The sequence below is a fragment of the Monodelphis domestica genome, chromosome 7, assembly GCF_027887165.1.
Source record: "Monodelphis domestica isolate mMonDom1 chromosome 7, mMonDom1.pri, whole genome shotgun sequence".
In the NCBI taxonomy this organism is placed as follows: domain Eukaryota; kingdom Metazoa; phylum Chordata; class Mammalia; order Didelphimorphia; family Didelphidae; genus Monodelphis; species Monodelphis domestica.
In genome coordinates this window covers 229,200,150-229,215,770 of record NC_077233.1, presented here as the reverse complement: position 1 = coordinate 229,215,770, position 15,621 = coordinate 229,200,150, and the positions used below count along the sequence as shown (strand labels likewise).

The 15,621-nt window shown below is 37.6% G+C and overlaps 1 protein-coding gene across 3 annotated transcripts in view; it reads left to right on the top strand.

Annotated features, from left to right (window-relative positions):
• Positions 1-206: 206 nt before the first annotated feature.
• METTL9 (methyltransferase 9, His-X-His N1(pi)-histidine) overlaps positions 207-15,621 on the top strand; it is a 67,476-nt gene continuing 52,061 nt past the window's right edge. Inside the window, exon 1 of one of the 3 annotated variants that reach the window (XM_007498253.3) lies at positions 207-354. In XM_007498253.3, the coding sequence (XP_007498315.1) occupies positions 301-354 (54 nt within the window). In that variant the 5' untranslated portion in view covers positions 207-300. Of the gene's footprint in view, positions 355-8,762; positions 9,379-15,621 lie in introns of those variants that run through there. The other 2 variants (XM_007498252.3, XM_001366926.5) reach the window with 2 other exon arrangements.

The window sequence follows — 15,621 nt, the reverse complement described above, 5'->3', positions numbered from 1 at the left end:
GCTTTGATTCCTAGCTCCGCTATTTTTCATATGAATAAGTTACTTTTTCCTATCAGAATCTGACTGACTGACTACCAAATATAATAAAATGACTTGATTATCTTTGACTTTTCTAGTAATCATTGTCTTTTTCACTATTCCAGATTTGATTGTACAGTAAAAGCATTCTAGTAGTAGAAGGAAGGGGGCAGTCCTAGAAGTCACTCTAAACTGTTGCTCAGAGTTATATTTGCCCTTCGTAGCTTCCTTCCTATTCATTTATGATTGAGAACTCTGAGAAGAGGCAGCAAGGCTTTGTTGATGGATCAAGAAACTGAAGATAAGTGCATCAGATTCTCCTGGCTCGTTACAAAGGTCTGCAAATCATTTTTCTTCTGTTCTGCTTTTGATTTCTTCTTTGTTTAACATTTGTAAATAATGTACATTAAGAATTTTTCATAGAATTATGGGATATTTCTAAATATCTGAGTGACCTACTCAATTCAGTGCTCATTTATAAAGAACTTGTTTCTTTGAGATTCTGGATCGCTTGACAGTCAGCTGGCTCAAATTCTTAAGGTACAAAAACATATTATGAATGCTCTGATCAGCTGGCACATTTTACTGTAATAGAGTATTGCTTTACAAGTTTGGCAAACTACCCCTAGAATGAGAGGGGGAGAAAAGAGGAAGGGAAAGGGGCACTTCTTTGCCAATTTTAGGCTTCTCTGTCCTCTGTAATTAGATATGCCATTTTAATGCAGTCTTGATAGTTTCTCTCATTTTGAAAAGATGAAGACCTTCTGGCATAGAGTGATTAGGTCTGTGTTGCTAACTCATAGGAGAAAGATACAAGTTAATGTAATAAATAACCTGATTAGTCTGTACCTGGTACTTAAATTCCACCTTGATCATTTGGAATTGCATCATTAGGCGGCTTTTTTGATTCTAAAAAATTAAGGAATAGTAACTAACTACAGATTTGGTAAGGAGACAGTCATGATGATAATCTCCACAGAAATACGAATATAGTGATTTCCTAAGACAACTTGTTATGACATTATTAAGCAATCAGATGTACTTTGTACAATACAAACCTAATTCTTATGAAAGGAGACAGACTTAAAGACTAATAAAGACTTTTATCAATCAAGACAAATTTGGCCATCTTTTTTTTTGAAGAAAAGAAATATTTAATTTAGAACAAAATGCTCCATCTTTTTTTATTTTATAAATTTGGCCATCATAATAGAAGCCCTTTCCTTGCATATTATTTACTCTATTACAATCAGGAAAGACTATGGATGTACGAGATGAGAACAAAAGTATTTAGAATTTTTTTTTCTATTATCAAGCATTTATTTATTTTTCTCTCTTTCATTTCCTCCATTCATTGAAAAGAAAGAAGGAAAAGAAGAAAGAAATAAAGGAGTTGTTTTTTTTTTTTAATCATAAAGGCACAATCAAGGAAAACAAATTCCCACATTAGCCACATCCAAAAATGTTTCTTACTCTGCATATTAGTCTATCATTTCTTTGTCACAAGGTAGGCAGCATTCTTCTTGATCAGTCATATGGAATAATGGTCGAATACTTATTTATTCAGAGTTCTTAAATTTTTTGGAAACAATCAAATTTAAAATATTGATATTACTGTTTAAGTTGTTCTTTTAGTTCTGTTTGCTTTACCCTGCATCAGTTTACACAAGTCTTTGCAGATCTCTCTGAACCCATCTCCTTCTTCAATTCTTATAGCATAATAGTATTTCATTACATTCATATGCCATAATTTATTCATCCACTCCACAAATGAGAGATACTCCCTTAGTTTCCAGTTCTTTGCCACCAACAAGTTGCTTCAATAAGGTTTTTTTGATCCTTCACTCTTTCTTTGATTTTATTGGAATATAGGCCTAGTAGTGGTATTGCTAAGTCAAAGGATAAAGGATATGCAACATTTAGTAAATTTTTGTTTAAAATACCAAATGGCTTTCAGAATGATTGGACTAATTCATAGATCTTAAAACAGCACATCCATCTGTTTCCTTGCAGCTCCTCCATTTGTCATCTTTTTTTTTTTTCAGTCAACTTTGCCAGTCAGATGGGTATAAAACAGAACTTTAGAGTAACTTTGCATTTTTCTAGTTAATAGTGATTTGGGAACATTTCTTTTTCATAAGGCTTTAGATAGCTTGGGTTTCTTCTCTTGAGAACTAGCTGTTGATATCCTTAGAACATTTATCAACTGCAAAATGGCTTTTGTTTTTGTAAATTTGAATTGGTGCCTCATGTATCTTGGAAACTAGACCTTTTCCAAGAAATTTGCTACAAAGATATTTTCTTCCTAGTTAACTGTTTCCCTTCTAATCTTAGCTTTATTAGATTTGTTTATGCAAAAACTTGCTAATTTTATGCAACTAAAATTGTCTTTTTTATTTTCCGTTATCCACTTTGTCTCTTGTTTGGCCATGAACTCTTCCTTTATCCATATATCAGAAAGAGAATTTCTTCCTTGTTCCTCTTAATTTGCTTATGATATGACCTTTTAGATCTGGGTCATGTATTCATCTGAAATTTGTATAAGATGAGAGGTGTTGGTCTAAATCCAATTTCTGCCAGACCTGTCCACTTGCCCCAGTTTTTGTCAAATAGTGAGTTTTTGCCCCAATAGCTGAGGTCTTTGGATTTATTGAACCTTAGACTACTAAATATTTTTTCTTCCAAAGGTTGCATGCCTAATCTATTCCACTGATTGAGATATATTTTTAGCCAGTACCAAATTTTTTTGGAGAATAACTATTCTGTTGTATAATTTGAAATCTGATTCTGCTATGTTTCTTTCCTTCCCACTTTTCATTATTTCCCTTGAGAATGTTGTTTTTTTGTTCCTCTAGATGAATTTTATTACGATTGTTGTTATTTTTAAACCCCTTACCTTCTGTCTTAGAATCAATACTATGTAGTGGTTCCAAGGCAGAAGAGTGGTAAGAGCTAGGCAATGGGGGTTCAAGTTCACACAGCTAGGAAGTGTCTGCAACCAGATTTAAATCCTGTATCTCCCATTTCTAGGCCGGCTCTCAATCCACTGAGCCATCTAGCTGCCCCCAATTATTTTTTTATCCTAGTTCTAGAAAATAATCCTTTGGTTGTTTGGTTTGACACTGAATACATTAATTTAAGTAGTATTTTTTATTATATTGGCTCAACCTTTCAATAAGCAATTCATTTTTCTCTAATTATTTGTCTGTTTTCTATCTATAAAGATTGTTCTGTAGTTATATTCATATTGTTCCTTTGTGTGTCTTGGTAGGTACACTCCCAAGTATTTTATGCATCCTGTAGTTATTTTCTAAGAGATGTAAATGTATTCTCCTTTTATTTCTTCCTGCTGAATTTTATTGGTATTATATACAAAAGATGATGATTTATGTGAATTTATTCTACATTCTGCAACTTTTGTAAAGTTATTTCAATTATCTTTTTAATTGACTCATTAGGGTATTCTAAGGATATCATCATATCATTTGTGAAGTAATAATTTTATTCCTTTTTTATCTATGCTTATCCCTTTTTTCTTATTTTATTGCTATAACTATCATTTCCAGCTCTTATTTCACAGAGAATTGTTGAAAAGAACAGCTTTACTTCACTCCAATCTTAATAGAAAAGACTTAATATTAAGACAATCTTAATAGAAAAAATAGAAAACAGTTTCTCTCTGTTATATATAATTCTGTCTCTTGGTTATACTACTTTTCATGTTAATGGAAGATCTATTTATTCTTATATTTCTAAGCTTTTTAAAAAACAAATGACATTGCATTTTGTTGAAAAAAATTTTTTGCATCTATTGATATAATTATGTTTTTTGTTATTTTTGTTATGGTCAATAATGTTTGTTTTCCTAATGTTATACCAGACCTGAGTTCTTGGCATAATCCAGCCTGTTCATAATGTTAATCTTTGTAATATATTACTTTGGCCTCTTTGTTAATATATATTTCTACATTTTTTGCCATCCGTGTTTAGGTTGATAGTTTTTGGGTTTTTTCTGTTTTGACTTTCCACAGATTAGGTCAGGACCATACTTGTATCATAAAGGGAATCTGGTAGGATACATCATTTGGTATTTTTACAGTTTGTGTAATATTAGAATTATTTTTTGAATGTTTGACAGAATTCTTTTGTGAATCCATCTGATCCAAGGTTACTTTTTCTTTGGGATTTGATTTATGGGTTGTTATTTTTTTTCCAATGAGAATGAGTCATTTAAATATTGATTTCTTGTTCTATTACTCTGGTTATTTTATATTTTGTATAAGTATTCACCTTATTTCATTTGTTGTCAGCTTTATTGACATATAGTTGAGCAAAATAATTTCCAATAAAATCCTTTATTTTTTCTTCATTTGTAGGGATTCTTTTTTATTTTTGATACTAATGATTTGATCTTCCCTTCTTTTAAGTTAAATTAACCAATTGTTTATCTATTTTATTGTTCCCCCATCTTAATTTTATTCATTTATTTTGAGTTTTTTGGCTTTATGATTTATTAATCTATTTCTTCACTTTCAATATTTCCATTTTGGTGTTGAATTTTAAAAAAATATTTGTTGTTTTCCTATTTTTTTTCCTGATTGTATGCTCAATTCATCCATCTGTTATTTTTCTCTCTTTTTTGATAATAGTGTTAAGATATATATGTTCTACGTACTGTTTTGACTGTACTCCAAAATTTTTCGTATGTTGTCTCATCATTGGCATTATCTTTAATTGAACAACTATTGTTCCTAGGATTTGTTCTTTGGTTCAAATTTTTAAGACTGTTAGTTTCTAGTTAATTTTTAATACTTTAATGACCTTTTGTTGAATCTTGTATCATGTAAACCTTTACATCATTAAAGAATGTTTTAAAATATTGTTGCATTTCTGCATTTTTGGTAACTCTATGTTTTAATGTATATTTGAGGTTTGTAAAGTTGCCATGACTGAGAAACCGTTAGAACTCTTTCTCTTCTCATTAAAAAATTGACAGATATTTGTCATATTTAACTTCTCTAAAATTCTATTCGAATTGTTTTTGCTTATTTTTAGTTAGAATTGTTTAGCTCTGAAGATTGGCATGTTGAGGATTTCACTATTATAATTTTACTAGTTTTTTCCTTTATGCATTTAGATGTTATGCCATTTAGTGTATATGTCTTAAATATTGAATTCCAGCAAAATACTGTTTCCCTATTTTTCTCTTTTAAAGATTGTTTTTGCTGTTGCCTATCCTGAACATAAGTGCTACCTCTTCTTTTTTCAGTTCAACTTCACCATAATAGGTTTTGCTTCAGCTTCTTATCCTAATTCCATGTGAATCTTTGTTTCAAGTGTGCTTCTTGTAAATAACATATTGTTATATTCTGCTTTTTAATCCATTATGCCTTCCTCTATTATCCTATTCACATTCATAATCATGGCAGTTAATTGTGTATTTCCCTCCATTCTATTCTCTTTTACTTCTTTCTTTGCTAGCTACCCCTTCTTTATTATAGATTTTTACCCTTTCCTTCTTTCCTTTTAACGCCCATGCATGACTCCCTCTCCAAGCTTAGGTTTATTCTGATTATGATTCATCATTTCTTGAACCTACCTATCCTCCCTCTTATGTCCTCACTTTCCTTTCTTTCTGCTTCTTCTCATATCTATGCTGAGTTGAATGTACTTCTATACAAAACTTTGATATAAATGTGTGTGTATCCTCTTTTTATGACTAGTTCTATTGAATGTGGAGTTCAAGTGATACCTATTTTCCCTATGCCTCTTCCACTTTTGTATAAACTTCTACCTGAGCATTCCAATTATATAAGTTTTCCAAGCTTCCTCCCCTTTTCTCCCACAGTGTATCCTTCATTACTCTTTTTCTTCTTTCAACAATGTCAAAACATAACAAAACTATTCCTAGGCCCTCTGTCTCATTTGATTTCATGACTCTTGATAAAGGTAAGGTTTTGAAAGAACCCTTGTTGTACTCTCCCCCATTAGAATGTAAATATTTTGTCCTTTTAAAGTCCCTTCCAATTATTTATTTGTTTTTACCTTTTTATGTTTTTCTTGACTCCTCCATTATTATTTCAAAATCACTAATGTATTCTGGTCTTTTTTAAAGGAATTCTTGGAAGTCTTTTACTTCTTTGAAGATCAATTTTTTTCCCTTTGTAACATTATACTCTGTTTTTCTTGTTTTATAGGCTTATCTGTTTTGCTTTTTGGAATATTTAATTCCATATTCTCTACACTTTTAAAATGGTAGTTGCTAAAACTTGTGTAATCCTGAATGTGGTTCTTGAATTCTTTCTGGGTATTTACAATATTTTTTTCTTTGACCTGAGAGCTCTGGATTTTGGCAGTGACATTACTGGGAGTTTTCTTTCTTTTTTTTTCCACTTTAAACATTATTTTATTTGGTCATTTCCAAACATTATTCATTGGAAACAAAGATCATTTTCTTTTCCTCCCACCCCTTCCCACCACCTCTCCCGTAGCCGATGCATGATTCCACTGGGTATCACATGTGTTCTTGGTTCGAATCCATTTCCATGTTGTTGGTATTTGCATTAGAGTGTTCATTTAGAGTCTCTCCTCAGTCGTATGGGAGTTTTCTTTTGTAAATGACTATTGGATTCTTTCTATTTTCATTTTACTTTATTTGTCTGGCTAGTTTTCTATTATGATTTCTTGAAATATGATATACAGGCTCTTTTTTGGGGGGTAGGGTTTCAGGTAGTCCATTGATTCACAAGATTCTTAAAAAACAAACAAACCTGTTTTCCAAGACAATTTAAAAAAATGAGCTAACATTTTCTTCTAATTTTTAATCTTTTTCTTTGTTTCCTTATGTCTCATGGAATCATTAACTTCCATTTGCCCAATACGAATTTTTATGAATTATTTATTTTTCAGTCTTTTTCAATATTTTCTGTCTCTTAGAGTCATTAACTTCCATTTGAAACATTCTACTTTTTAGGGGGATCTGCTACTTGATTAAGGTTTTATACCTCTTTCGGTAAGCTATAATTGTTTTTCAAAAATTTTCTTCCATAGCTCTATCTTTTCCAATTTTATCCTTTTTTTGCTTTTATTTTTCATTTAAAAACTCTTGAATCATTTATTTTAGGAATTCTAATCAATCTTGTGGGCAAGCTGTATTTTTCTATGAGACTTTGATGGTAGGTGCCTTTGTTATTTTCTTCTGGGTTTGTGTCTTAGTCATTTCTGGCATCATAACTTCTTTATTTTTTTGGTTTACTCATTTTTGGTATTGAGGCCTCACTCCTTTACTTTGGGAAAAGGGGCTTTTCTTTAATTGGCATCTCCTCCAAGGTAGCTCCATCTCTGTGGTCTGGGGACATCATAATGCTCATCTAAAATGGGGAGAACCGAGAGGAGGAAATTTCTTCTAATTAATGGCTGAATATGAGATTAACCCTCCCTATTAACCCTCCTTTTCTTCCACAACCATCTAAGGATCTCTCTTTTTTTTTTCTCCCAGCAACCAATGCTGAAACTTTTTTTTTCCCCAGTGGTGCATTGAAACCATTTACTTCATAATATAGAGGGCCTCCTATCTAGGACAGCCAGGTCTGTTAAATCCTGTAGTTATGGGAGTTTTCACCACTTCAATTTTTCTCCACCATCTTGGCTCTATATTCCATTTATTTATTAATTAAAATCTTTACCTTCTGTCTTAGAATCCATATTTAGTATTAGCTCCAAGTGAGAAGAGTGGTAAAGGGCTAGATAATTGGAGTTAAGTAATTTTCCCAGGGTCAGTGACTAATACTAACTTAATACTAACATATTTCATGCTGGGTTTTCCTGATTTTAGAAACTAAAACACCTTGCAGTCTGTTTGGGAAATCAGTACTATTGCTTGTTAAACAACAATTAAAGAGGGACACAAATAAGTACGCAAGATCACTTCACACACGCAACCTGGTAAGTGGATTCAAGTGACAAGCGTCAAAGCACTCTGGTTTCCCGGCTTTATCCTCAAGAGCCCTGACAGATTTACTACCTGGAAAAGCAGTACACAATGCGAGGTTCTCCAGTTTGGAGAACAGTTTTAGGCTTTAAGTGGGGAAGAACTGATCTTTGTAAATGCAGTGCTTAGCTGCTCTAGGATCCCGTTTCCAAGCCGTGGACAACTTCCATGAAACGTTGTGGAAGAGACAGGTGAGGGCAGTAGTGCCACCGTCCCATGTGCCAGTCCTGTAACTCAGGTGCCGACCTAAGGGTACTCTGAGAGGCCGGGAAAGTTCTGCTTTGTTTGGCAGCCGGCCTGCAAAATCCAAGAAACAATGAATAGAAACAGGTGACTAGCCCAAGGACAGTTGAACGAGAAAAGGGTAAGCGGAAAAGCGCGGTCCCAATAACAAACAGATCAATGTCTAAAATCCCGGAGCCAGCATGGGCCGTGAAGGGGGAAATAAGGGTGGTTCTCCTGCCCTTGTCCCGGCTCCTGGTTACTGAGGGATCGGAAGCTTACATAGCCGCCGAGAAGTGAACAGGCCTTGAGGACAACGTGTGCCTTCCTGAAGCCGACAAGCCAATGTTAAGAACGCTAGGGCCCATTGTGTCCAGGGCACAGAGAAAAAGGACAGGCAGGCGTGCTTATGGCCCAGACACAATGGGTCGAAGCGGGCTAAAAGCAGGGCCCCTATGGGCAAGCAAGCGCGTTCCCTTCGCCTCCGCGCACGAGCCCGCACGAGCTGATTGGCTGAGGTGGCGTTCTTGGCGCGCGCGCGCGTTGTCCGCGTCCGGCCAAAAGCCCGAGACATAACGAGTCCAGCCACCACAACTGGGAAGCCACCGTGTGCCTCTAGAAATGCATGTCGGGTGGAAACTGCTAGTGCCGGAAACTACGTTCCGCCGGCAGGAGGGAAGAGGTGCGGGGGGGACCGAGAGAAGGGGGAGGGGGAGGCGTGCTGGTGTGTTTGCCGGCCGCTTCTCCCCACCCCCCACCAGAGCCTCGGAGGGGCTGGATGGGTAAGTTGGGCGCGATGGAGAGAGTCGCCGCGGCGGGCAGCGGCGGCGGCGGGGGCAGCGACGGCGGCAGCGGCAGCAGTGGCAGCGGCAGCAGCGGCGGCGGCGCCTCCTTCTCCTCTTCCTCGCCTCCTTCTCGGCGGGGCTGAGCCGCGGAGCCACCCCGACCCCGCCGCCTCGCGGCCCCCCATGAGACTGTTTCTGGGCTGGCTGGGCTTCACCCTGGTCTCGCTGTGGCTGGCGAGGAGGATGTGGACGGGCACCGGCCCGTCCCTGCGGAGTCCTCTTGCCCGCTCCCTCTACATGAACATGATGAGTGGCGGCCCCGGGGAGCCGGCCGCCGCGGGCAGCAGGAAGGACAACCACCAGGTGGGGAGGGGCTCTCCGGGACCCCGGCCCGGCCCGTGCGGCCGTCCTGGGGTGTGTGGGGTGGGGGTGGGGGGCGATGTGTGTGCTTGTGTTCCGGCCAGGGACAGAGACTGGGAAGGGGGACGCTGCCATTGTGAGAGCTGGGGCTGGGGAGGGGGCACCCGGTCAAGTTCAACCTTGCTGTCCCCCCTCCCCCAGCCTAGCTAAGGAAGCCGCGGGCTGGAGAAGGGGGCGGGCCCTTTCCCCTCCAGTCGCTCTCCCCCTCCCCAGAAAGTTTTACGAGCTGATTCTAGACTTCCCAATGGAATACCGGACGCCCCCCCACCCCCACCCTTTGCCGTACTCCTCCCTCTCCAAGCATACATACACACACACTTACTCACTCACACTATTGCCTTCCCCACCCCCCCAAAAAAACCTCTGACCACTTGCAGCACTTTCATTCACCCGCACACGGCTCCCCCTCCCAAAACTCGGACGCCCCCACTTGCAGCCCCCCCTCCATACACATACTGCACCCCTTCCTTCCCCAAACCCAGAACCCTCCCTCCATTTGCAGCATTCCCACACCTACACACAACTCCCCACCCCCCACCCCCACACACTCTGCTTCCCCTCCCAAAACTCGGACGCCCTCCACTTGCAGTAGCACCCCCATACACACAATTTCTCCTCCTTCCCCGTTTCTCTCCCTCGTCTCTCCCCCTCCCAAAACTCTTTTTTTGCCCAGATCTGACCCTTCTTCTCAGCCCCAGACTCCCTGAGAGGAGGGGACCTTTTGTTAAGGAAGAAAGTGGGTGCTTCGCTGACTGGAATCGTTTACAATGTGTAGAAGAAGAAAAATGGCCTTTTCTTCTCTTCTCCCACCTCTCCTCTGTTCCCTATCCTAGCTTGCCCCACTTCCCCCACCCCGCATACAAAAACGCATACACACTCCCCACTCAACTCAGAACTACTAATGCTTCAGAGCCCCCACCACTATCAATGCCCAAGTCTGGTTTTCAAGGCTGAGAAGAGGGAGTAGGTGGTATTGTTCTGTCCCTGGTGAGTTTATTGTTAGAGATTTGCCACCTATTCACTTTGGGGACCTAAATATTCAAAAGCTTGGCTTCTCTACTATCAGGTTGCAGGATTGGAACTTCAGGGCCAGTGATGTGGAAAGGAACACACCTGGTACTATAGACAAATTTCAAGAAAACTAAAAACCGAATTCTATCCAGCCTGGTTTCCTTTTCTTCTTGTAGTATGGTTTAGGTTATAATTCTTGAAGAGCTGAAAACACAGTGTTCAAAGAAATTTCAGCGTTATGGTATGAGCCACCGAACACACCAGTTACTCTGCTGACGCCTTTGTACTGTATATGCTCTAAAATGTGTAAAGGATTTCGGATAATATCCTTCAGTCTTCTCTGGAAAAATGAGAAACTCATTTAAACTTTATTATATGTATTTGCCAGAGGCAGTGTGAGAGACCAAAGAAGTTATTTCAATAAGGCCTCTTAAAAGAATTCTATCAAAGTACATTTTTCAGGTTTATGGTATATTGTAGATTGAACATGATCAATTGCTCTTTCACTGATTATGGAAGTCTTAAGTTAGGACTAAAATATTTGAGATTTGCCAATATTGTTAACATCACCCATTTTAGAAGAGTCCTAGACTCTTGGAAGCCTTCCAGAGATATTACCGATAAATGTCAGGTATACAACATTTTATCTTTTTAAAAATTTTAAGTTGTTGGTGTAATAAGATATGTCATGTTACATCACTGTTTTATGACATGTTTTTTTTTTATCCTTGTTGCACCAGGGATGGGGTAAAAGTAATTAATTTTTACTAATAGGATTTGTACTCAGGTATAGTTTTGAATTCCTCACTAAAACACACAAAATAATTTTCAGAAAAAGTTTGTTCCCTAAATGATGAAGCTACTCTGGAGAAATATGTGGATCTTTGGCATTTAGTTTATAATAATTTTTTTAAATTTGAATTCTGTATTTCTTTAGTCCTTAGATATTCCATTTTCATTGTTAGGTGATTATCGTAGACCAGAAAAAGTTGGGATAGATACTTCTTAAATTGCAAAACCATAATCATTGCTAGGGATTGATTAAAAAAAACCCTCTAAATATTAAGTGCTATATCTATAACTGCTCTAGAAAGAATACTTAAGGATAAACAGGAAAAGGCAGAGAACTATGAATAGAAATGACAGGTGATAGATAAATAGTGACTTAGCAATTAGTAGTTATGAGTAAATCTAGTTTGCTTCCTAATACTTATAATAGTTGCATGCATATGTTTGTAATACATGTTTTCATAGTGAAAAGTTTATTTCCAAACTTATAAAAACGATTAAGCAGTTCTTGTTTTATGAGGCAAATTTAGAAGTATAGCTGTAAAGCAAAAAACAAAACAAAAAACTCAACAGATGTTTCTTTTGCTGTGAACTTGCTTTCAGAGCTGAAATATCATGGGGACAATTGTTACTGGTTTCAAGTACTAGATATTTAAATATGATTCTCCGATATAAAGTTATTTTCATTATAATTGCTCTTAAATTTTTACCAATAATTTCTCCATACTGAGAAATTATCTAGTACCATCAGATTGTTCAGGGAGGACCTTAGAATGTTGACTTAAAATACTCTTTTGAGATGAATAAATGCACATAATGAAAATTCTAACCCTTTTAGTGCTTTTATGAATAAAAGTGAAAATCAGCCAAGGAAATGGATGTGTGGAAACTAAAATGGAAATGAAGGGGAATCAGTTAAGGATTTCAGGGTAGAGTTTGTTTTGTTCCATATATATTGTATAGACTTGCTACAATAGTTAACATTGGCATATGAACCATCCTGCACTTATAAATTTGAAATTTAGTATCATGAAATTTTGGATTCTAAGTATGTATGTTAGTTATTTTGTACATGGAAAAACTGTGAAGGGTTGTAGTTTCCCCCCTTTTCACAAATAATAATTTTTATGAAGTGTTGCATTTACCTAGATAATTGCACTTTGTATCAAGGCTGGAAAGAAAGGGTCAATTAAATCTATACTTTACATGATCTATTTTTCTGATTCTTCTTTTGAGATTCACTGGCAAAGTATATTCATAAGAAAAAATTTTGGCAATGTTTGTTCTTTAAAAGTGCCCTACAGTAGAGACAGGTAGGTGGCTCAGTGGAGCATCAGGTATGGAATTGGGAGGACCTGGGCTGCAATATGACCTCAGATACTTCTTAACTGTGTGACCCTGGGCAAGTCATGTTTGCTTTTCCCTTGCCCTTCTGTCTTAGAGTTGTTACTAAAACAGAAAGTAATGGTTTAAAAACAAAATGGTTTATAAGTTGAAGGCATGCTCATAGATTAAAACACCTCTTTGGCAATAATACTAAAAACAACTAAGTGTAACTAAATGTGTCCGTTTTGAAAACTGGAGCCTTCAGTTCTTTTTTTCTAAGGATAAATGTATAAGGAAGGGTATTTATAACTATATCTATATCTTTCCTTCTGAGTGCATACGTGACCTATACCCTACATCTTCAGTGTTTATAAACTATCTTTTTCAGTTAGCAGCTTTTTCTTTATTACAGGTAGCAGAGTTTGGTTGTCTGTGAAACGAAGCAAACTATGGGACACTCATAGATGTCACATGTCAATCTATGCAGTTTGAACCAGAACACACCTTTTGATCTGGATCTTTTTGATGATTTGCCTGTGGAAGAGCTTAGTGTTTAAAATTAAAACCATTGTCTTGGAGCTTCTGGAATTTAAGAGCCAATAAGCCTCAGGATTTAGCTACTTTGTAATAATAGTCATTTAATGATATACTCAATTGAAACAAAATTGTTACAGATCTGGGTTAAATCTAACAACCCGTTTCTTTAAAAGGAATATTTGAAAAGAGAACAAATAATATTCAGCACCCCAAATTATTAAAGTATAATGACAAAAATCACAAGTACACATGATTTTTTTCTCCTCCCCTTTAAACAGATTCCTAGACCCAGGATTTCCCATTGCCATCACTGATAAATCCAGTATAAAACACATTATTTTAAATATATACCTGCCTATTTTGGTGTTATTTTTCATACAACTTGGAAATCACATTTAAAGATCATCCAAGTTGTGCCAAATGATAAGTTTTGGATTCTTATTAAAATTTCCAGTGCCTGAATCCCCTTAGAGAAACCATAGAATTCTCCCCTGAGTTGGCATGAATCCATAATACTACAGACCTGTCAGCCAAAGGTCTAGACCAGTGATGGTGAACATTTTATTTATTTATTTATTTTTTTAATCCCTTACCTTCCGTCTTGGAGTCAATATTATGTATTGGTTCCAAGGAAGAAGAGTGGTAAGGGCTAAGCAATGGTGACTTGCCCAGGGTCACACAGCTGGGAAGTGACTGAGAGCAGATTTGAACCTAGGACCTCCACAGTCTTTAGGCCTGGTTCTCAATCCACTGAACTACCCAGCTGCCCCAGATGATGAACTTTTTAGAAACAGAGTGCTGAACCCTCCCCACATCTCGCCCCCTAGACCAAGTGCAATGCCCTCTCCCCCAGAGACCTAGTGTCATGCACCCACACCTGCCTGCCCACTCCCATTCCAGACAGGGGAGGGAGGAAGCCCTCTCATTGGATTGCTGGGCAGAGAGGTTTGTGTGGAGAGGAAGGATAGGGGCCCCAGCACTTTGCTCCTCTCCTGCTATGTGCCATGCTGTGAGCAATGCTCCCCTCAAACCTAGTTCTTCTCCAATTCCAAAATGGGAATAACCTTCCCCACAGACTCAATAGGCTACCATCTGTGCCACACCCTCACGCAGAATGTGAGTCCCCCACCAGACAAGGGAAGGAGGAAGTGCTCCCATTGGGCTGCTGGGCAGAGGGGCTGGTGAAGTGAGGAATATCCTCGGGCACATAGAGAGGGGGAGTTCTACTCCAGCCCTTCTGACTTTTTAGTAACAAACTCAGGCAGGGTACTGCAGGTGTGCCCACAGAGAGGTCTCTATGTACCCTTTTTGGCACAGGTGCCATAGGCTTGCCATCTTTGCTCTAGACTCTTGCTTGATAATTTTCTTTTTTTACTTCTGCACTACATCATTGACTGATGGCAAACTCTGCATATAAGACTGGAAAGTAAAATCTTAGCTCTGTACAATTTCTTGAAACCTCAAATGAAGGATCTCTTCCTAATATGAATTCCATTAAGGTTTTTTACATCCATCAATCTGTATTTCAGGAGTCCATATTTTTCTCCTAGGTGTTGCTATTGGAGGCTCTTGAAATTCTCAATAAAAGACCCTATTGTTTATGTCCCAGCTGCTCCCATAGTCTATATTAAAATCTTAGTTGTAGCAGTGAGTGAATATCCTAAATGAGGCTACTAGTGAACTAGGTCGTTATTTTTATGACCATTTCCCCCCATAATTTAAAGCCAATACTTACTCTTATGTATAAATGAATATAGGATCATAGATTTAGAGCTGGAAGCAATATTAGGGATAATCAGGGCAATCTCATTTTATTGATAAGGAAACTAAGGTTTGGGGAAGCTACCAATTTTCCCAAGGTCATACAAATGACAGAGGGAGAATTTGAATCTAAATCCTGTGTCTCCAAATTCAGCATTCTTTCTACTGTCACTTTAGTATTATCAAGAGTGAGAGGACCTTGGTGCCCCTACACACTGAAATTACAAAAAGTTAAAAAGATTACTAGGGTTATACAGCCCCAATTCTGGTCTTTTTTTTTTTTATATCAGTTATTGACCATTAGGTGCCTACTGTGTTCTGAGCACTGTGCTAGAAATTTGGGATAGAGACAAAAATGAAATGGTTCCCATCCTTAAGGAGCTCATGTTATAATGGGGGAAACAATGTGTAGTCATAAATACAGAATATAGATGAAAAAATACAAGCCTGGCAGCTAGTTCTCCCTGACACTAACAGTGTCACTGGTCAAGTCACTTAATTTCCCAGTGCCTTAGGCCACTAACTCTTGAAGACCAAGAATTGGAGAGCAAGAGCAGATCTTGATATAAGAAGTTTTCTCCTCTAGATTTCCTTATACCAGAAAACAGATTTAATCTAAAAGAAAAATACAAGGATTTTTTTGTTGTTGTTTTGTTTCATTTTTTGGTAGGGAAAGTGGGAGGAGAACTAGTGTTGGGAGATCAGAGAAGGCCTCATGTTTAAAATATGAGATAAAGGTTAGGATAATAACTCTTCTTCAAG